At 45.8% G+C, this 23004-nt stretch overlaps 1 protein-coding gene across 1 annotated transcript in view; it reads right to left on the bottom strand.

Moving 5' to 3' along the window:
• FGF12 (fibroblast growth factor 12) overlaps window positions 1-21542 on the bottom strand; it is a 309214-nt gene extending 287672 nt beyond the window's left edge. Inside the window, exon 1 of the mRNA XM_038417131.2 lies at window positions 21193-21542. Within this exon, the coding sequence (XP_038273059.1) occupies window positions 21193-21205 (13 nt within the window). The 5' untranslated portion in view covers window positions 21206-21542. The remainder of the gene's footprint in view (window positions 1-21192) is intronic.
• Window positions 21543-23004: the final 1462 nt, after the last annotated feature.

Here is a 23004-nt window from a genome sequence, read left to right as displayed (position 1 = left end):
AGGCCACCTTAATTACATTGGCCATATTAGCACTACAAAAGTGATTTCCACCCCTTCTTGTCAACTGTTGAGAATAGCCCCCTTCCACCTTAATTGAATTGGCTCGTTAGCACTGACCCCCCCACTTGGTAAGGCAACTCCCCTCTTTTCATACGCTGTGTATTTATACTTCCCTACTGTATTACTCCATGCATCTGATGAAGTGAGTTTTAGCCCACAAAAACTTATAGCCAAATAAATTTGTTAGTCTCTAAGGTGCCACAAGGACTCCTTGTCGTTTCTGCCGATATAGACTAACATGGCTACCCCTCAGAAACCTGTCAGGCAGATAATAGTTATACTGAATGGCCCCAGACTCTCTGCTGGTGCAAATCAGCCTACCTCCAGTGAAGTCAATGGAGCCACACCGTTTACACCAGTTGAGGATCTGCTCCCATATTCATAGAACCGCCATCACCTGCAGAACGTATTCTGCATATTAACTAATTAACATTCATAGCACCCAGTATTGTTAACAGTGACATGGGCAAAGCAGGCCAGTTTCAACTCAGGAGTTCCAGGCTCTGGGCTTAGTTCTCTCGGCCCTAATGCCGGGCACACGGTGAGGATGGAATTTTAACAGCAGGGAAGGAGGCAGTGGCAGAGAGAGCTAACATGGATGGGACATATTTTCAGAAGACCTCCATTTTGCAGGCACAAGAGTTCAGTTCTGGATCTACGTTTCCAAACCTTTACAGGTGTGCGTGCGAGATGGTCCAGACTAGGGCGTAAGTACAACTCAACCTCTGAATCAAACAGAAAGTGCTCATTGATTCCTAGAACAAATTCACACCCTCTTTCAAGATGCTCAGTGTTAGGTAGCAGAGAGGCAAAGTGGGGGAGGGAATAACTTTTATTGGACCAACGTCTGTTGGTGAGAGAGACAAGCTTTCAAACTACACAGTGCTCTTCTTCGGGTCTGGGAAAGGAGCTCCTAGTGCCACAGCTAAATACAAGATCAAAGCGATAGTTTAGCATAAGTAATTAGGACATATTTTCTAAGGGACCACTCTAGGTGAAGAGGCCCGTTAACACCTCTACAGTCATTGGACAAAAGGGGAGAGTAATGGTTTACAGCTTGTTACAATGAGCTATAAATCCAGTGTCTTTATTAAGACCATGGTTTTCAGTGTCTAGCAAAGTTATGAATTTAAGCTCCCAGGCTCATCTTTTGAAAATGTTGTGCAGGTTTCCTCTGCGGATGACTGATATAGAGTGATCGCTTTGTGTTATCGCGTGCGCACAGCCGCACACACACACCCTACTCACCTGGCAACGGCATTCATTGTCCCAGCTGATTGTCTTTTAACGTGGCCTAGAGAGTGCAGAGCAATGCTTGCATGTCCTTCCCGGGGCTTATCCGAGCATAAGGACCACAGGGCATTAGTGGTTAATGCAGGCAGCTATAATTCTCCCCAGTAAGGGTGCAGAGACTGTGTTACCATGTTAGCTGCTATTAATCAGGGATTTTTTTAGCATTGGCCATTTTCACATTGCACTGTGGAGACTAGGAGTACTTGTGGCACCTTAGAGACTAACAAATTTATCTGAGCATAAGCTTTCGTGAGCTACAGCTCACTTCATCGGATGCATTTGGTGGAAAATGCATCCGATGAAGTGAGCTGTAGCTCACGAAAGCTTATGCTCAAATAAATTTGTTAGTCTCTAAGGTGCCACAAGTACTCCTTTTCTTTTTGCGAATATAGACTAACACGGCTGCTACTCTGAAAACTGTGGAGACTGAGCACATGGGACCCATGCCAGGTGTTCGCATTCTTGCATTTGATTCTGCACTGCTGTACAGGAGACTTCTGCCCAGTCCTCATTCCCTGTCTCTTTGGACTGGCAGCGAATGAAACACTGAAGGGCCCTGGGCTCAGCTGCTTGGGATCAAGAACAAGTCTATTGTATCCCTCAACAGTGAACCCTCTGGCCAATCCAGGGACAGCCTGGGCTCTCTGAAGGGTCTCTCAAAGTACAAGCAATTGCAGCACAAGCTTCCCACCCACTCTGTCCCACTCATACACCGCAACTCTGGCCTAATGGGGCCACCTCCAGGAGTGGGACTTCAGTCTCCAGAGCGTGTTCATTCCTGGGTATCCCACTTCAGAAACTGACATCAGGGGATGGTAATTAGTGACATTGTGATGGCATGTTTTGTTGTGTGGACACATTTCATAAGAACGGCCATACTGGGTCAGACCAAAGGTCCATCTAGCCCAGTATCCTGTCTGCCAACAGTGGCCAATGCCAGGTGCCCCAGAGGGAATGAACAGAACAGGGAATTATCAAGTGGTCCATCTTATCGCCCATTCCCAGCTTCTGGCAAACATAGGCTAGGGACACCATCCCTGCCCATCCTGGCTAATCGTCATTGATGGACATATCCTCCATGAACTTATCTAGTTCTTCTTTGAACCCTATTATAATCTTGGCCTTCACAACATCCTCTGGCAAGGAGTTCCACAGGTTGACTGTGCATCGTGTGAAAAAATACTTCCTTTTGTTTGTTTTAAACCTGCTGCCTATTCATTTCATTTGGTGGCCCCTAGTTCTTGTGTTATGAGAAGGAGTAAATAACACTTCCTTATTTCCTTTCTCCACACCAGTCTTGATTTTATAGATCTCTATTATATCCCTCCTTAGACGTCTCTTTTCCAAGCTGAAGAGTCTCAATCTTATTAATCTCTCCTCATATGGAAGCTGCTCCGTACCTCTAATCATTTTTGTTGCCCTTTTTGGAACCTTTTCCAATTCCAATATTCCAATTCCAAGATCTTTTTTGAGATGGGGTGACCACATCTGCACGCAGTATTCAAGATGTGGGCATACCATGGATTTATATAGAGGCAACATGATTATCTATCCCCTTTCTTAATGATTCCCAACATTCTGTTCATTTTTATGACTGCTGCTGCACACTGAGTGGATGTTTTCAGAGAACTATCCACAATGATGCCAAGATCTCTTTCTTGAGTGGTAACAGCTAATTTAGACCCCATCATTTTATATGGGATTATGTTTGGGATTATGTTAGGATTATGTTTTCCAATGTGCATGACTTTACATTTATCAACACTGAATTTCATCTGCCATTTTGTTGCCCAGTCACCCAGTTTTGAGAGATCCTTTTGTAGCTCTTCGCAGTCTGCCTGGGTCTTAACTATCTTGAGAAGTTTTATATCACCTGAAAATTTTGCCACCTCACTGTTTACCCCTTTTTCCAGATCATTTATGAATATGTTGAATAGGACTGGTCCCAGTACATACCTCTGGGGGACACCACTATTTACCTCTCTCCATTCTGAAAACTGACCATTTATTCCTACCTTTCGTTTCCTATCTTTTAGCAAGTTACCAATTCATGAGAGGACCTTCCCTCTTATCCCATGACAGCTTACTTTGCTTAAGAGCCTTTGGTGAGGGACCTTGTCAAAGGCTTTCTGAAAATCTAAGGACACTATATCCACTAAAAGAAAAGGAGTACTTGTGGCACCTTAGAGACTAACAAATTTATTAGAGCATAATATTTATTATATTTAATTATAGAGCATCGGATGCATCGATGAAGTGAGCTGTAGCTCACGAAAGCTTATGCTCTAATAAATTTGTTAGTCTCTAAGGTGCCACAAGTACTCCTTTTCTTTTTGCAGATATAGACTAACATGGCTGCTACTCTGAAAACTATATCCACTGGATCCCCTTGGTCCACATGCTTGTTGACCCCCTCAAAGAATTCTAGTAGATTGGTGAGGCATGATTTCCCTTTACAAAAACCATGTTGGCTCTTCCCCATCGAATTATGTTCATCTATGTGTCTGACAATTTTGTTCTTTAGTGTAGTGTCAACCAGTTTGCCCAGTATTGAAGTCAGGCTTATCGGCCTGTAATTGCCGGGATCACCTCTGGAGCCCTTTTTAAAAATTGGCATCACATTGGCTATTCTCCAGTCATTTGGTAAATAGCTGATTTAAATGATCGGTTACAGACTACAGTTAGTAGTTCTGCAGTTTCACATTTGAGTTCCTTCAGAACTCTTGGGTGATACCATCTGGTCCTGAAAAAGAAAAGGAGTACTTGTGGCACCTTAGAGACTAACAAATTTTAGTTAGTCTAAAAGGTGCCACAAGTACTCCTTTTCTTTTTGCGAATACAGACTAACACGGCTGCTACTCTGAAACATCTGGTCCTGGTGACTTATTACTGTTTAGCTTTTCAGTTTGTTCCAAAATCTCCTCTAATGACACCTCAATCAGGGGCAGTTCCTCAGATTTGTCACCTAAAAAGAATGGCTCACATTTGGGAATCTCCCTCACATCCTCAGCCATGAAGACCGATGCAAAGAATTCATGTAGTTTCTCTGCAATGACCTTATCGTCCTTGAGTGCTCCTTTAGCATCTCGATCACCCACTTTTTTAAGGATGCCTTTTTGCTCTCACTGCTTCTTTCACTTTGTTGTTTAGCCACGGTGGCACTTTTTTGGTGCTTTTATGTTTTTTAATTTGGGGTATACATTTAAGTTTAGCATCTATTATGGTGTCTTTAAAAAGTTTCCATGCAGCTTGCAGGGATTTCACTTTTGGTGCTGTACCTTTTAATTTCTGTTGAATTAATTTCCTCATTTTTGTGTAGTCCCCCTTTCTGAAATTAAATGCTACAGTGTTGGCCTGATGTGCTGTTTTCCCTGCCACAGGGATGTTAAATTTAGTTATATTATGGTCTCTAATACCAAGCAGTCCAGCTATATTCACCTCTTGGACCTGATCCTGTGCTCCATTTAGGATTAAATCAAGAATTACTTCTCCTTTTGGGGGTTCCAGGACTAGCTGCTCCAAGAAGCAGTCATTTAAGGTGTCAAGAAACTTTATCTCTGCATCCCGTCCTAAGGTGATATATACCCATTCAATATGGGGATAGTTGAACTCTCTCATTATTATTGAGTTTTTTATTTTAATAGCCTCTCTAATCTCCCTAAGCATTTTGCAGGCATTATCACCATCCTGATCAGGTGGTCAGTAATATATCCCTACCGCTATATTCTTATTATTAGAGCATGGAATTACTATCCATAGAGATTCTATGGTACAGTTTGGTTCATTTAAGATTTTTACTTCATTTGATTCTACACTTTCTTTCACATATAGTGCCACTCCCCCACCAATATATTTGGTACCCTGGTATTACTATGTCCCATTGATTATCCTCATTCCACCAAGTTTCTGTGATGCCTGTTATATCAATATCCTCATTTAATACGAGGCACTCTAGTTCACCCATCTCTTATTTAGATTTCTAGCATTTGTATATAAGCACTTTAAAAATTTGTCACTTTTTAGCTGTCTGCCATTACATGATGTAATTGAATGGGACTCTTTTTCATTTGACTATTTCTCATCAGAAAACCTGAATTTTATCTGTATTTTATCATCTTCCATCCTCTCCTCCTTACTAGGACAGAGAGAATCTCCATTTATAGATCCTCCCCTAAGGGATGTCTCTGTCTGAACCACGTGCTCCTCCACACCTGTTGGCTTCCCCCATTCCTTAGTTTAAAAACTGTTCTATGACCTTTTTGATGTTAAGTGCCAGCATTCTGGTTCCACTTTGGCTTAGGTGGAGCCCATCCTTCCTGTATAGGCTCCCCCTTTCCCAAATGTTTCCCCAGTTCCTAATAAATCTAAACCCCTCCTCCCTACACCATCGTCTCATCCATGCATTGAGACCCTGCAGTTCTGCCAGTCTGACTGGCCCTGTGCATGGAACTGGAAACATTTCAGAGAATGCTACCATGGAGGTCCTAGACTTCAATCTCTTACCTAGAAGCCTAAATTTGACCTCCAGGACCCCTCTCCTATCCTTCCCTGTATCACTGGTACCTACATGTACCATGATCACCGGCTCCTCCCCAGCACTACACGTCTTGAGAGATCCGCAGCCTTCACACCAGGCAGGCAAGTCACCGTGTGGTTCTCCCGGTCATCACAAACCCAGTTCTCTATGTTTCTAATGATCGAATCGCCCATTACTAATACCTGTCTCTTCCTAATAACTGGAGTTCCCTCCCCCAAAGAGGTATCCTCAGTGCAATAGGATACCACATCATCATCTGGAAGGAGGGTCCCAACTATGGGATCGTTTCTCTCTGCTCCAGTTGGATGTTCTCCTTCCCTGAGGCTTTCATCCTCCTCAGCAGCACAGAGGCTGTCCGACTGGGGGTGGGACCGTTCTACTGTGTCCCAGAAAGTCTCATCTATGTACCTCTCTGACTCCCTTAGCTCCTCCAGCTCAGCCACTCTGGTCTCCAAAGCCCGTACACGGTCTCTGAGCGCCAGGAGCTCCTTGCACCGAATGCATACATACACCACCTGCCCATACGGCAAGTAATCAGAAATGCTGCATTGGGTGCAATAAACTGGGTAGCTCTCACTCTGTTGCTGGACTTCTGCCTGCATTCTCTTTTTACTTCTGCTGCTGGTTCCTTTGTTATTGTTTTGGTTTTATCAGGGGGTGGTTTTGATTTAAGTTTAAAGAAGTTTAAGGAATGTTAAGTGTAACTAGCCCCTCGTACACACACACACACCCTGTAAACTCCCTCGCAAAACTCCCTGTTAGCCGCTCCTGTTCTCTGCTAGGAATATTGAGACCCACCAACTCATTACACGCTGGAGCAGCCACTGGATGGTAGCAACATTGGCTCACTACCTGTTAAGAGCGACGCAGTACATATGTAAACAGGTCATAGATAATGTGCCAGTAGATGGCACTCAAGAGGTTTGCAGGAGCAATAAAACTTCACCCTCTGCAAATGACTTCTTTGGTTCATCTCCACCTCCATTCAAAACACTGTCCACCTCGCCCACATAAGAGTCAATCTGTCTAGGGTTTTAAAAGGTCCCCAGAGCCACCCACTGCTGATGAAACACCATAAAGGCCCTGCACGGGCACAGAAAGACTTGAACTCAGGGGCACATACGTGCTCTGTGGGACATGAGGCAGGACACCATAATCTCAAGACCCTGTAGGCCAAATCACATGGTCCCACTAGGGAATCAGAAAGTACCAGGGCTTTGGGAGACAGGCCTGGCGAAGCATAGGGCTGGTGCAGTCAGGACTATCTGGAGCCAGTCAAATCTACACACACACACACACACCCCTTTGTGGTGGGAGGGCATAGCAATTGAAGGGTAGATTATTTGCACCCACTGAGCCACCCGGCAGCCGTGGAAGGAGAATTCCTCAGCTCTCACAGCCCAAACCCCATGGGACTCCCCTGTTCAGAGCCCATTTGTGCACTGAGCAAGCCCCATGTCAGAACTGGTCACAGCCTGTTCAAAATTCCCCATCAAGCTCTCCCTTTAATGCAGGGGGCAATCAAACAGGGCTCCTGTTGAAACCTTCGTCGCATTCTTCTGTGCACAGAATACCTTGTACCGTTCAGAGCCCCTTTCGCAGCAAACCAGTCAGTAATATGTTAGAAAGGCTACAACGATCAGGAACAAGGAACTGGCAAAGGAAAGGTTAGTAGGACTTAGCTGATAAGAAAATGAGCTGGGGGTGAAAGAGGGTGATAGAACTGTGCAGCATTACAAAGGGGACAGCAAAGTGTGCAGTGGGAATGTCTTGCAAGGGCTAATGGGCAGTAAAAGTTTTGCTATATATATCTCATGCGTCCTCTGAAGGAGCTTTAAGAGCATGAGTTAAACCTGAGAGCATCTCTGTGAAATAGGCAGTAGAGCTTTGCCAACAACAGATCTTGCTGGTAATTCTGGAAAAAAAATTAAAAAAATCACTTAGGATTAAAACTAAATGTTTTGTTCAACCCAAAATTAAACATTTTGGTTCCATTTTGAGCATTTTTAAAGGTTTTGATTTTTTAAATAAAATTAAAGGAAATTTTGAAACAAAAAGTCATTTCAAACCAAAAAATTAAAAAAAAATATTTTGATATTTAGGGGGAGATGGACGGGGGGAGAAACAGGCTTTTTTCTACCAAAACAATTCATTGAAACCAATAAATATTTGTGATATGTTTGTGTCCCCAAATCTGTACTTTTCACCCAAAAAAAGGTTGCATACAAAAGTTTCTCCACTTCTAGTGGGGAAGTACTATGATAAGAGCTTTACAGATGGGGAAAAGAAATACAGATGCTTGCCCAAGGTTCATGCAGAGCTCTGAACAGAACCCACGAGGCCTCGTTGTTATACCATTAAACAAAATGCTCTCTGTTTCTTTCCCTTTGAATGAATAATCTTAAACTAAAGAAGGGCCATTAGACTGGGAGTAGTTTTCTAATCATCAGGGGAACTGCACAATGGACTGGTCTGATAAGAGTTTGCAAAGTCATCATTGTGAGTGTGGGGAAAGGGTAAGATATTGTCTCCAACACTTCACTACTACTGTGATAGGTGCCATATAAAAATCCAAGAAATATAACTGGAAACACACCTGCAGTGGATGTGTGCAGCCAGACACGATGTTGACCTATAAGGTCCCTTCCATCATACTCTGAAGCAGCAGGTTGCGATTACCTTTGTTGTAGGATGGTCTGGTTGTTTGTGTGGGTCAGGGGGTGATTGAATGATTGGCAGTGAAGATGTCTGCAGAGAAGCCCTGACTATATGTAGCTGAATTTTCTGGTCCTGCCTCTGAATTCACTTACAGCAGTTGTATGAGTTTGATTAATTTCTGTGGGGTTATTCCCACTTTATGGGAATAGTTTTCCACCAAATGCATCCGATGAAGTGAGCTGTAGCTCACGAAAGCTTATGCTCTAATAAATTTGTTAGTCTCTAAGGTGCCACAAGTACTCCTTTTCTTTTTGCCACTTTATGGTAGTGTGAGATCAGAGTCGCACCCATTGTTCTTAACAAATAAAGATAAAAACAATTAAAAAGAGGAACTCTGTTTATCTGAGCCCTGCACCAATAACTCCTATGATCTGACTCCGAATCTCAGAGAGCCAACATCTGCTTTGGGCAGTCCTTTCTTTAGCCACAACTCCACAGATTCACCTTAACAGTCTGTCCCCCAATCTATTCAGAAATGTGGGGCCCTACAGAGCAGCATGGGCCAAATACTGCTCTCACTTGCATTATTGCCGCTTACGTCAATTGGGTTGCACCAATGTTAACCACAAACAGAATTTGGCTCTACATGATCAATCAGAATCAATACTTCCTCACCTCAAACCTATTCCTAAAATTTTAACAGCCTCTCTCTCTCTCTCTCAGTATTTATATGGTCCCCAAGATGATAGTGTACAAACGCCTCTCCAGCGTGCCTGGCTTGGTTCTTACCAATTTCCTGAAACCCATTTACTCAAACGCAGTGTCAAATTCAACACCAGCATTGGAATAAATCCTGCTAGAATTGGATGTTGCACATTATTTTAAAAATGGGCTAAAAACAGAGTTAGGAAAGGAAAGCCCGTAACTTATGCGATGGAGGAGAAGGAATTGAATGAAATAAAACCAGCAGGCAATTCCAAAAGAATGGCGCAACATTAACCAAACAAAATCATAATGGGACAGGTTGCCATGTTAATAATGCAACTACTTGTTCTGTACGGTGGTTAGAACCAGCTTATTGTAGTAATTGAGGCCAAGGAACAGTTTTATCATTTGGACTTGCCACACGGAGATTTTAGCTGCATTTGCTATCACAGAAACTTCGACATACCATGTATTATTTCACCAACACACTCCTCATTCCACCTTCAAAAGGATGGCCAGGAAGGCACAACGACAAGGCACAAACAGGAAAAGGCTTAAACAGGCTTGTTCTGAATTTCCCTCCCTGTCACCTTGAAGTAATGCACATTTCTTCTTTTTTAAAATCTCTACTTCTTATCTAAGCTATAGAGGCATTTTAACATGGACATCATCTTGGAAACTGTGAGCACCTAGCTACTAAATTTGTGGATGCAACAGAAATACCTAGGACAGATAAGATAATATGTATCTTGACTGTACCTAGTAGCCAAATTACGCTGTCAGTTACACAGATGTAAATCAAGGTAACTTCACTGGCTTTAATGGAGTTTTCAAGATTTACCCTTGATATTGGTGAACATCTAAAGTCTAAGTTAGGCTGTGCAGTTTCCTCTCACTTGCTTTCCATATGGGAACAAAATGGCTACAATTTACAGCCTGGAACTTCTGCACTGCTTGGCACAGATGTGACTACAAATATTTAAAAAATCAAAAAGTTTTAAAATGAATGAAAACAGACTTTGCCAATGTGTCACACGCACCAACCCAATTATCTGGAAGTGAATGTGCATGGAAGTTAATGTGTCTGGAATTATCTGGAAGTTAATTATCCCAATTATCTGGAAGTTAATGTGTCTTTCTAAAATTTCAACAGCACTGTTGAGTAGTAATAAGAAAAACATGAATTTCAATAGCTGGAAAATGTCTGAAAACCTTGGCTTCCTCCTTCCAATGAAGAGATCAAATGTCTCAAGGGCGTTATACAAAGCAGGTCTTACTAGGGAAACTTACCCTGTTCTTCTCACAACCCAGTTTGCAGCAATGGTTCATTAATATCAAATGAAGAAATCCAAATCTCCCTTTATATAGGCATAAGCATTTTTCTTTACAGCAGACTAAAACTTGCTGGATTTTGCTTTATTTTCACCTGGCTTGTTGCTCTCATTGCTGTTTTCTTCGGGCTTGTAGTAGCTTGGAGTCATGAACTTGTAAGGCTGAAAGAAAAGGAGTACTTGTGGCACCTTAGAGACTAACAAATTTATTAGAGCATAAGCTTTCGTGAGCTACAGCTCACTTCATCAAAGTGAGCTGTAGCTCACGAAAGCTTATGCTCTAATAAATTTGTTAGTCTCTAAGGTGCCACAAGTACTCCTTTTCTTTTTGCGAATACATACTAACACGGCTGCTACTCTGAAACTTGTAAGGCTGAGTTTGTGTGTTTTGGGTTGCTGGGTTTTTTTAAACCAATCATGATCTGGCATTTTCCAACCCAATAAGTACCCAGGGAGCAGTGTGCAAGGGTTCTCAAATGAAGGATGAATTTTATATTAGTCACTTTTCCATACATAAGATTTCAGAACAGTAGGATATATTCAGCACTCTCTAAAATGAGATTTCTCTTTTAATGAAATGGAGTAACTTTTTCACAGAATATTTCTGGTTTGTGCCCCATATTTTATGTAATTTTCTAAAAAGCCAGTGCTGAAAGAAACCCTTAATTGTAGATTAGTTAAGTTTTATAGTCAATGAAGCAGCTTCCGTCCCCTCAAGACAGACAGCTGTCTCCAAACTCACGCTTTCAGGATCTCACATGAATAAACAATGAAGCACTCAAAGGCCTGTCCTTGAAGATGTTTGGCTGGCAGTAGTTTAGTCAAGTGCTGAATCTAATAAATGATTGATAACTGAAACTGCCCTACCATATCCATTCTTTATTTTCAATACAGAACAGAGCTGGACTCCAGCTACAGAATCCAGATCCACATTTTGAATGCCTCAAAGTCTGGTGGAGGTTCATATCTGAGAAAGGTACATAAATAAAAAAAGGGCTATTTGCAAAATTCAAACCACAGTTCAAGCTGCAAACCCTTCCAAGCACTGGGGGTTCGTCCTACAGAACAAACCGAGGGCTCTCATCAACAGGAACTCTGAAATTCAGGAACAAAATTCTACATTGGACTAAGTATGGAGCAGCCCATATCAATGGTCAACACTGGTCCATTCTTTCCCTGGGACAGTAGTTTTCAGACTGTGGGTCATGACCCAGTACTGTGTTGCGGCAGCTCTGGTCAGCACCGCTGACCGGGCTGTTAAAAGTCCCATCGGCCATGCTGCCTGGATAAGGCAGGCTAGTCCCTACCTGTTCTGACACCGCACTGCGCTCCAGAAGCGGCCAGCAGCATGTCCGGCTCTTAGGCGGTGGGGCTATGAGGCTGTGTGCTCTGCCCCCACCCTGAGCACTGGCTCCACACTGGTTCCTGGCCAATGGGAACTGAGGGGGTGATGCCTGTGGGTGAGAGCCACGCGGAGCCGCTTGCGCGCCTCTGACTAGGAGCTGGACCTGCTGCTGGCTGCTTCCGGGGCGCAGCGTGGTCCACGGTGCCAGGATAGGCAGGAAGCCTGCCTCTGCACCCCTGCCGTGCTGCTGACTGGGAGCCGCCCAAGACAAACCTATGCCCCAGCCCTAAGCCCCCCCCCCAAATCCAGAACCCCTTCCTGTACCCCAAACCCCTCGTCCCCGACCCCACCCTAGAGCCTGCACCCCCAGTCCAGAGCTCTGATCCTCTCCCACACCCAAATCCTGTGTCCCAGCCCAGAGTCCCAGCCCACACCCTGAACCCCTCATTCCCGGCCCCACCCCACAGCCCTCACGTCCACACTCCAACCCTCTGCCCCAGCCCTGAGCCCCTCCCACAACCCAAACTCCTCATCCCCAGCTCCGTTGGGTCACAGGCATCAACAATTTTCTTCAACTGGGTCACCAGAAAAAAAGTTTGAAAACTACTGCTCTAGGGTCTTCACTCTTGCCAGCCACTTTTGGAGACCACATTACATTCAAGTAAAGTGTTTTTGCATTAATAATACATTAATAATACATTACCAATGACTGAGTAACAAAAAAACCTTTCCCTTATTCCTATTATGTCAATAAAACATCCAGCACTTTTGACTGTTCTTCATAAATCATTTGGGTAGCATCATCCAGCCAATTAACTTCATCTATCAAAGACTGGTGGATAATACAACTAATCTAAATCAAGAGTTTGAGCTGGGGCAGGACGCAGGGTTGGAATGAAAGACAGAGAAATGCCATTTTTAATACGAAGAATCACAGTTCCCATGTTCGCAAAAAGAAAAGGAGTACTTGTGGCACCTTAGCGACTAACTAATTAAGTTCCCATGTTAGACACAAACACACAAAGTCAGGAATCAAGAGGAAACCCAGTTACAAGATATTAAACACAAGGCAAAACAGCTCAGCCTCTACCATGCACACCCCAACCAGCGTAACTCAACCAGACAGGCTGCACTATCATTTCTATGTCTCCTAACTCTGCTGAGCCACCAGCCCTCATCCCAGCCACCGGCTGCTGACAGTAACATCATGACACAGTAAATATACACTTTAATTCAACCTGAAGAAAAAACTGTAGCATTTGGGATGTACCCCACATACATATCATATCAGCAGGTTTACCCAAACCCAAGGCCAGGGAGGGGAAACTCAGTGAATTAGTGTAATGGCTACTCTATTGATGGCAATACAAAGAAAGTCTTTAGGAAAACTGGGGCATAGGAACTATAGAAAAAAACATGAAATGAATACATTGATCACTGACAGGAAAAGAGTAAACACCCATTTCCGTCATCTTACAGTAACATTATGCATTAAAATCTCTATACTTTGATCAGTGAAAGCATTAATTATCATATCCATCAGGAAAATTGTTATTGTCAAACTGCCTTTTACCATGCTAATGAATATCCAGTTTTTCATGTAAAGATAGATAGATAGATAGATAGATAGATAGATAGATAGAAGTTCTTGCTTTAATCAGTCATTTTACAGATAATTGCTTAGAAAATCTAATTTTAAAATTTCTAGCTCTGTAAGTGAATCAATTATGCAATAAAATGGCATGTTACTTAAATGGCTAGACATAATTTAATTTTTGAGGAACCATTTTAAAGGACCCCAATATTTCATAAAGTCTAAATGTAACCCCTGTTTCTGAAGCAGGGGGTGGAATTTATCTGTGTTTCCCACTTACATTGCTGGGAGCCATGGGGCTGAATCTATTTGAACATAGAGGAGAAAGTGTCATTATAATGAGGGTTCCTCCTTCCCCTCTAATTTTATGCCTGTGTGGATTTTAGGGTCTGGAAGAGTAAAATCCAAGCATGTGGCCATCCCTGCCTCCTCTAGCCTGAATCAGCTCCTTTGGTTAACTGCCTTCTAGAATTCAGAGTAGCAGCCGTGTTAGTCTGTATTCGCAAAAAGAAAAGGAGGACTTGTGGCACCTTAGAGACTAACAAATTTATTAGAGCATAAGCTTTCGTGAGCTACAGCTCACTTCATCGGATGCATCCGATGAAGTGAGCTGTAGCTCACGAAAGCTTATGCTCTAATAAATTTGTTAGTCTCTAAGGTGCCACAAGTACTCCTTTTCTTTTTGCCTTCTAGAATGCAACATTCAGCTTCTTCCAGTCACCAGCTGGGAGCTGGCATCATGACATCACCTATTCTCTCTCTGGTCTTTTAGTGGTAGATACTCACCCACAGGATTTTAATAGCTTCAAATGAATGGTTAGAAAAAGACTAACAGAATCACCTTGGGACAAAGGCATTAGAGACTCAGAACTAGCGTGTCGCTCCCTACACTATGGCTACGTGTATCGGTGGCTCGCCGGCTAGAACGCTGACCAGTCTCACATACAACCCAGTCCCTTGTCATCGTTTTTCCGCCCTCCCAGACAATTTGCATTCATTGCCTTTAGCATTATCATCACTATCTCAGTATTACAGTTAGCTCGGCTCGTCTTTCAAATCTAAAGTCACTGGGTGTTAAGTCCAGAGGAGAGCACCAGATCATCCAGCCTGGCTTCCTGGAAGGCCCAGGCCACCACCACCCACATGCTAAACCCAACACCCAAAACGAGACCCAAGCATCCCGGCCACAGGAGAGCAGACTGATGGGCCACAGGCAGCAAACGGGAGGAACCGAGCTTCACCAGTGCCCAAGCCCCTGCGATGGCAGGGAAAGGATGATGTGAGATGCACCCAAATGATCCTGGCAAGTGACCCACACCCACACGCTACAGAGGAAGGACAGAAGCCCCCAAGGTCCCTGCCACTCTGGCCTGGGGGAAAATTCCTACCCAACCTCACTTATAGCGATGAGTTAGACCCTGTGCATATGAGCGCCAACCAGCCAGCCAAGCATCTGAGAGAGAGAGACAGAGAGAGAGAAAGAGTGCTCGGTGCCCCCTCAAGCCCGAGCCCTCCCTGGCCAATGTCCTGTCTCCAGCCCTGGCCGGCCCTGATGCTTCAGTGGAAGTTGATTAAAAAACCCCCAACAGAACACATTGGGTTGGGAGAGGGGAATCCCTTCTGACCCCTGAAACGCTAAGGCATGAGCTTTTAGCAACATAAACCAAAGCAAGCCCCAGGGCTGCCCCGAGTCATACTCATCCCTTCCATACACCAGTGCTCAGACATTGCCCTGCTCTCTCAAAGGCAAGACAGAGACGTGCACGCCGAAGAATGCGTATGACAATGGCAGAGTCAGAGCAGGGCATTGGTTTTGGACAGGTAGCTTATTTGCCAAAAAATGCACTTTCAAGTCAACTGAAACTATTTGTGAATTTGGGATGATTCGGCAACCAGCTTGGACTAAAAAAATATATATATTTTAAATAAAAGTCAGTTTCATTTTGAAAATGTCAAAATGAAACATTTCAACTTTTCATTTTGACATGTTTCGTTTTGAAAATTAGCTAGATTTATTTTCTTTAAGAGGAGAATTTTTTTTTTTTTACCCAAACCAGAATTATTTGGGGGTTTTCATTTCTGGAAAAAAAAAAGTGAAAAATTTCCATTTTGGGTCAGGCTGAAGTGATTCTTTTCTTTTTTTTTTTGATTTTTCAGTGAGGTCACTGAGATGAAAAGCCAATGATTCACTCAGTGGTAAATAGAGCGAGAGTTCTTTGCACTTCCTTAGTGCCTCCCACCTGAAAATCTCAAAGTTTCTCCACATGCTATTGAATTTAACTTTGCAATGCCCCACTGAGCTCGGGAAACATCATCCCATTATACCCAGCTAGGGAAACCAAGGTCAGAGACGTTAGTATCCCCTTTCCAGACTTGGAGGTCTAAGCAAACAGTCTGCTTTTCATTAGTGCTGGGACCTCACTAGAAAGTGCTCAGCACATTGGAAAATCAGACCATTTATGATGCCAAAACAGAGCGTTAAGTGCCAAACTCCAGACAAACAAGTTTAATACTGTTGGCCTGAGTAACGTGTCCCAAATCACATGGCAGACTTGTAGCAATGAAGGCGAGAGAATCCAGCTTCCCCACTACCAGAGAACGTCTCCCTTCAAGAAAGCATTCAGGTACCTGCTGTGCAGTTTTACACATCACGCTGCCCAAAAACAGGCTCCCCCACCAGCCCCAACTTCCACAACAGGGAAGAAAGCAGAAATATTCTAGAGTGGCTGAATCTTTTGTGAATCTCCATAATCACTTACACCATTTCTTTATGCATAACTGTTTCTATAGCCATAAACCAAACATACCTTAGGATAACACAGCGCCTAATGGCCTTTGCCAACACACTTTCACCAGTTAGAATCCCTACTGCCTTTTGCTATTAGTGTATAAAGCAATGCAATTATGAAGAGTGCACAGCAATGCAAACCCACGTTCTCATTGTGTAGCGCTTGCCCCACACACATCTCTCTCTGCATCGCTGGTAGAGGAGGTTTCCTTTGTGGTGGTTTGTCCAGCATTAGCCTCAAAGCTGTTCAGGGCAAGGAAAAGACACACCCTTTATGTATCTACAAAGCACTTAAATCCGTGGACAGCGGGATACAGAAAAACACTGGGCGCCAAGGAGAGCTCAGAACAATTCAAAGGGACAGACAGGGCAAAGAGGGCTTGATAGCACCGTACCATTCCCCAGCCCTGGGGTAGGTGCCCATGATGGCAGCCAGAGGAGAGCAGGGTGCAGGGAAGGTCAGGATGTCCCCCCTTTCCCATGACCAAGCCCTTCATTCTGGCTATGGGAGGGCACTGCAGTCGACTACAGCAGCTCCAAAGATCCTCCCGTGAGCAGGTCCATCAGCTTTCTACCAGCAGAACAGCACCAGGGGAAGGCACAGGTACTCTACACCCATGCTTAGGGCGGCACATCCTGGAGTCACATCAGCACTGCAGAATCACAGCTGCCATGCAAACAATAAAAGCCAGTTTCTAGTCTTTATGGTTGCAAAGAAAAGCTTGAAGTGTGACTCAAGTGTCACCGATGCAGCACCATCTGCCTGACTCTGCAGGCAGCCGGAGACAATCACTCTGAGGGGGTGACTTGTCCCACACATCTCACTGGGCAGGTACTGCTCTGGGGGGCCCACCAGCCCCACTTCAGTAGGGAACTGTGTGGGGCAGGTGGAGAAGAGCACCACAGGTCCCCCCACAAGCAGATATACCCCAAATGCTGGGGGGAATCCAGAGGCTTCCCTGCTGCCCGTCTGGGCCTGGTGCTACTCCTCCTGTGGAAAGACGGGCCCTGCTGCTATTCTTGGTGGAAAGCCGTGGGGCCCGTGCCACTCTTCCTGTGCCTTGGGGAGGGAAGGGACCCCCAGCCACCAGTACTGCCAACAGGACCCTGGCAGAGCAACAGGGAGCCCTGTGTTGGAGTGCTCCCCACGCACCAGAGAGCCTTCTTTGGGACCTGGCTGCCCTAAAGCACTGGCCAGTGGACAGGATCCAAACCTGCAAAGAGTCATTTCCCCCTGTGTTGTGCCTCAGGCTCTGGGAAAGACTGCCAAGCCACGGGGATACTGCCCTGCCTTCCTCCCCTCACCACAGGCATTGGAAGGGAGGGTCTGTCCTACCATCCCTAACTGCACAGGTAGAAAGACAAAAGGCAAAGAGAGCCCCCAGCACCATGGATCTAACCCTGCAGGGCTGACTCAGTGCAGACTCCCAGAGGGGTTAGAATGCCAGGTAGCTTGTCTCTTGACTGGCTGTTTCCTTTCCAAACCGTGAAGTCTCACAGTACCAGGAGCTGTGCTTGCCATCTTTTTGGACTGAGGCCGAAGAATCTGGCAAGCCACCAGTATCCTTTCACCTCCACATTAATTCCTGTTAGCGCCGGCAAAGCTCTGCTATAGGGATGCCAGGAACGGCATCACTTTCTTCTGTGTCCGAGAGAATCTGCTGCCAGGAAGGGATGGAGAGGAGGAGGATCAGGTAGCAAAGAAAAAAACAAAATTCTCGTCCACTTTGCTGAGTATTGAACAATCCCTCCATCCCCTTTGTCTAATTAACTTGATGTGACAAAAAATACTCTCTCGTTTCCCCCACTGGAATGTGCTAGAAAAGCAGCCATGCAAAAACTAAGAGAATCAGACAAAGAAGCCAAAATCTACATTTAAGGCTAGGTGGAGCCTTTGGGCTCAGGCCTGAGACAGAGGCCAGAGGTGGCTGCACCCACTGCAGAAGTCACGCTTACTCCTGCCTTGTCGTGCATGAGAAATTTGTCACCTTTTTTGGGGGTGCAACTTATATCCCCACCTGGTGCCTGGACAGCTCAGCTGGCTGGTGCATTGAGGGGCAGAGTCAAGGCTCCACCCATGCCCTGCCCCACCCTGCCCACTTACTCACAAGGACAAGTACCACAGGTTTGCAGGGCCCCCACACCCAGAACTCCCCTCTGAGCAGCCCACACACAGTGTATTAGGTGGGGAGCAGCCCCCACTTCCACTTACTACTCCCCTGTGCAGGCACATTTGGGCTGGGGACTGAATGTCGGTCTCCAGTCACTGCAGGAAGAGTCTGACTGAAGAGCATGGTTGCTTTGAGCACTTCCAGATCCCAACAGGAATCTGCAAAAGTGGAGGGCCATCAGCGAAGCATCAGGTACAAGCCACATGCCAAGACATGCCGCACTGATGCTACTGCTGGTCTGGTGTCACAAATCCTAGACTTCGAGTCAGGAGACTTTGGTCTGATTGCTAGGGGCAGCTGAGTTCAGGGACTGGACAGGTGGTTTTCTACACACCCTGTTCTAATATAGGATTGTTATGAATGATGACTTTAATCAGTCCAGCGCATTTTCTCTCTCAGGTCTGTAGAGCACTGGATTTGAATGCATGCTCCCTACAGCCACCACTGGTAGGTGCAGGGGAAATGGAGCAGTTTAAGACAGAAGATGACATCAGAAAGGCATCACCACCAGGAGAACATGAACAGTGATATGATGATCACAACGCTCAGGACCTTACATGTGGAGGTTTACTTGCAAATGGAAAATAAAATGTAAATGAGTCACTTATTCAGGGCAAATGTATTTAGGATCAGACAAAAGACTACAGATGCAATGGACTGTGTGTATATTCTCTCTGGGTAGTAATCCTGGGCCATGCCTTACCACATACAGATCCACAAAAGGCTCTTTCCCGTGTTGGACTTGTGTACATTAGGCTGCTCCTGCTTCCAAGGATATCAAGGGGAGTTTGGCCAATGACTTCAGTGAGAGCAGGATCAGGCCCCTACACTGACCAGACATCCAGCTTCTTTGGAACATCTCCATTGAGACATCAAGGTTCCTTTTTTCCTTAAACTTCTCTCTGCTTTGGACCCATCCACTTCTACAGGTTTGGTTTCTGGCGGGTTGACTCTGCCTTTTACAGGGAAAACCAAACCCAGAGAGCCTCATTTTCCTCAGCACTGAAGATTCTAGTAAGAGGAACCTGCCACCAGTTTTCTGCAAAAACGTAGGGCTGCCCTGACTTGCCACCCCATGTGGCCCCTTCACTGACATCACCAGACCCTGGGACTCTGATTGCAATAAAGCATGTCCTGCAAATTTACAAGTATGAGAAACAGTGGCCAGATGGCATTTCCTGCTCAGGTGGCTCTTTTCTCCAAAGCCAAGGGGTGACTGTTCCAGTGGATGTGTCTGTGCTAGAATGGAGTTCAGTAATCCTGTATCAGGCGGGAGGAAGCACAAGGAAGATGCACCCTGTTTCGCAGTTATTACCATTCCCTCAATTATGTTAGGTTCATCAGAAATCCTACCGAGAGCCACCAGTCTGTTGTTGTACTGCATGACAATGCAGAGACTGTGTTCTTTTTAAGACACAGGGTTTTCATTTTTCCATCAAACACCTACACAAATAGCACATACACAAGAGGTACAGGTGCCACACATCAGTCTATCACAACAATAATGTGGCAGTTCAGTAACTGAGGTTCCTTAACTGTTTGAGTTTCCAATCTAATCAGATCTTGGCAGATTATTTTAAAAAACCAAAACAACCACACTTGCCTGTGCTCAAACCCTGGTAATTCTACTGCTCACAGGTAATGGCATTTTATAGGACATGCTGCCTCTATATGACTGAAATAGCTGCCTGCCTTAATCAGCTTATGATCAGATAGTTTCACCCAGGAGAGCGACAGCCCTGATTGACAAGACAGTTATAAAAATAAAACTGGGTTTTAAATATGGCTAGTTCAGGTCTGGGTAAGGCAGGGAGTATTGTATTATGCCAGTCTCCATCATTTCCCTTGAATTAATACACTCCATATTCTTGCTCTTGTCGCATGTGTATCAAGCAAAGCAGTTCCCAGATCTGGGTTACAGAGGGGAGCTGAGATGGCATCGAGCCTTCTCCTTAGATAGAGGGACTTGCCATCAATATTTCATTAGTAATAAATATTTCGCGATGGGGAGTTCCTGTACCAGTTGAAGGTGTGTGTATGCAGAGAGGCATGTCTATGTATGTGGGTACGTCTGGAGAGAGACACAGGCCTGGGGTGAATGAAGTGGGTGGATTATATATAAGGGGGTGTATAAAGAACAGGAGTACTTGTGGCACCTTAGCGACTAGCAAAGGGGGTGTATGTATCGGCACACTAGCCAGCTCGGGAGGCTGTAATGACACACCGGTTCCTGGCGGAGTGGGTTCACTAGCACCGCGTTCATTGCACCCCCCAAATCCATCAGCAGGGTCTGATGTGCTCCGTTTGCGGCAGGAGGAGGGCACAGCTCTGCTATTCCCCGCAGGAGGACGGAGGGGCTGGCGATCGCTCTCTCTCTCGCTGTCACCCGCTTCCAGCTACCAGAGCCCCCCGCCGCCGTCTGACAACAACCCCCCCCCCGTTATTACGTAAATCGTTAGCACGAAGAACACAAATCAGCAGCCAACACCTGTCTCACCGGGGGGGAAGCCCCCATGGGCCAGAAAGCGCCTGTGCTCAGAAGTCGCCTTCCCCAATCCCGGCCCCGGCCGCGGCTGCAACGTCCCTCACAGCCCGGCCGCCGGGCCAGCCCCAGGCTCGGTCCCCGGGCACTGCAGGGCTTCCGCGCGGACCTGCCCCGGCCCCCGGGCCCCGGGCCCCGGGCCCCCGGCTCCCGGCCCCCGGCCCCTACCTTTGCCTTCCATTGCGGACCCTGGCGAGCCTCGGGAAGTTTAAGAAGTTGCAGGCGAGGCGCCGCTCGCAACGCGCCCTCTCCAGCGAAGAGCGACAGCCCAGCCCGGGTGCCGCCGGCTCTGCCCGCTCCGCCTTTGGGGGCAGGATTTCCGACCCCCCGGCGCTGCACCCAACCACCGCGGAGCCGGAGTCAGCGGGAGCCGGGCGGGGCGGCGGGCTCGGGTGCCCCCTGGAGTCGGGCTCGGCGCCGGGAGAGGGACTGGAGCGAGGCGGGGGCTCCCCGGGCTCTGGGCGCCGCCGCCCGGCGCTGTCCTGCCGTGCGGTGCTGCGGGCGCGACGCTCAGACCAGCCCCGCTCGGCTGCCCCGCTGCACGAACGGCAGATTTGCAGGGGAGCCGGCGCGCATGCCCAAGTCCCCCCCCTCCCCCCCAAAAAAACCAAAAAACAAAAACGCATCCACAGCTCAGCCCACAGCGGTCCCAGCTGAAAAGCAGAGCCTTTGGGGACCGAGCTACTCTGCTAAAAATAAAGACCGGACTGGAAGCTCCCTGCGAGCCCCCCGAAAAGTGGATTGGATTGTGCATCACTCTCAGCGGAGAGGTGGCCCTGGGCTTGCCAGGCTGCTGGTAATGGCTGCGCTTCTGCTGGAGGATTAGTCCGTGTCTGTCTGTTCAGCATTTTCATTTTCTGGGATTCAGATTTTCCTCTAATTGCTACCTTCTCAGTTCACCTCTGGAGCCCCATAACCAGCCCAGACCACATGGCAGCCTCTCCCCATTGTTCAGCAAACAGAGCAGATGCCAGAGTGGTCTTGTATTATTAGGTTATGAAAACCAAATCACTTTCATGCAACAGAGACAGCCACTTCTTTATTAGTAGTATTTTAAAGGATCTTAATGAGTCCCTGCACACAAAAGTTTAAGGGTTGCATGCAAAAAAAAAAAAAAATCTGATGTATGTGTGCAAGATAGGGTTCCGTGGATGTAAATGTAAGAATATGCAAAACTCTGGCTTATGCAAGAAATGACCCTCTTTCAACATATAGTTTGTATGCATGTGCAATTTTGTACATGGATTTTTTTAAAAAAATCTGGACCAGAACATTCACTGATGTTCAGCCCAGAAGGGGCCATTATGATCATCTAATGTGGGCCCCTGCATGGCACAGACCAGAGTATTTCACCAAGTAATTCCTGGATCTAGCTTATGGCTTCTAGGTGAGCTGGAGCAGATCTTGCAGAAAGACATCCAATCTTCATCTGAAAACTCCAAGTGGTGGAGAACTCACCACAGCTCTAGCCAAGCTCTTCCGATGGTTAATTACCATCACTGTTAAAAATTGATACCTTATTTCTACTCTGAATGTATCTAACTTCATCATCCAACCATTCGATCATGCTTCATCTTTGTCTGCTAAATTAAGGAGCCCTCTACTACAGGCAGAAACATTCTGTAGCTCACGAAAGCTTATGCTCTAATAAATTTGTTAGTCTCTAAGGTGCCACAAGTCCTCCTTTTCTTTTTGCGAATACAGACTAACACGGCTGCTACTCTGAAACCTGTCATTCTCCCAGTGGAAATCCTTGTAGCCTGTATCATATGACTTCAGCCTTCTCTTGGACAAACTGAATAGATTACGATCCATACATTTCACTATGAGAATGGTTTTCCAAGCATTGACTCAGTCTTGTAACTTTTTGCTGAACCCTTTCCACTGTTTAAACTTTTTTTTTTTTTTTTTTTGGAGCGTGGCCAGTGGAAGTGGTCAGAACAGTCTAGTCACGATCACACTCATGCTGTATACAGAAGC

The sequence above is a fragment of the Dermochelys coriacea genome, chromosome 9, assembly GCF_009764565.3.
Source record: "Dermochelys coriacea isolate rDerCor1 chromosome 9, rDerCor1.pri.v4, whole genome shotgun sequence".
Classification (NCBI taxonomy): Eukaryota; Metazoa; Chordata; order Testudines; family Dermochelyidae; genus Dermochelys; species Dermochelys coriacea.
This window is presented reverse-complemented; position numbering and strand designations above follow the sequence as displayed.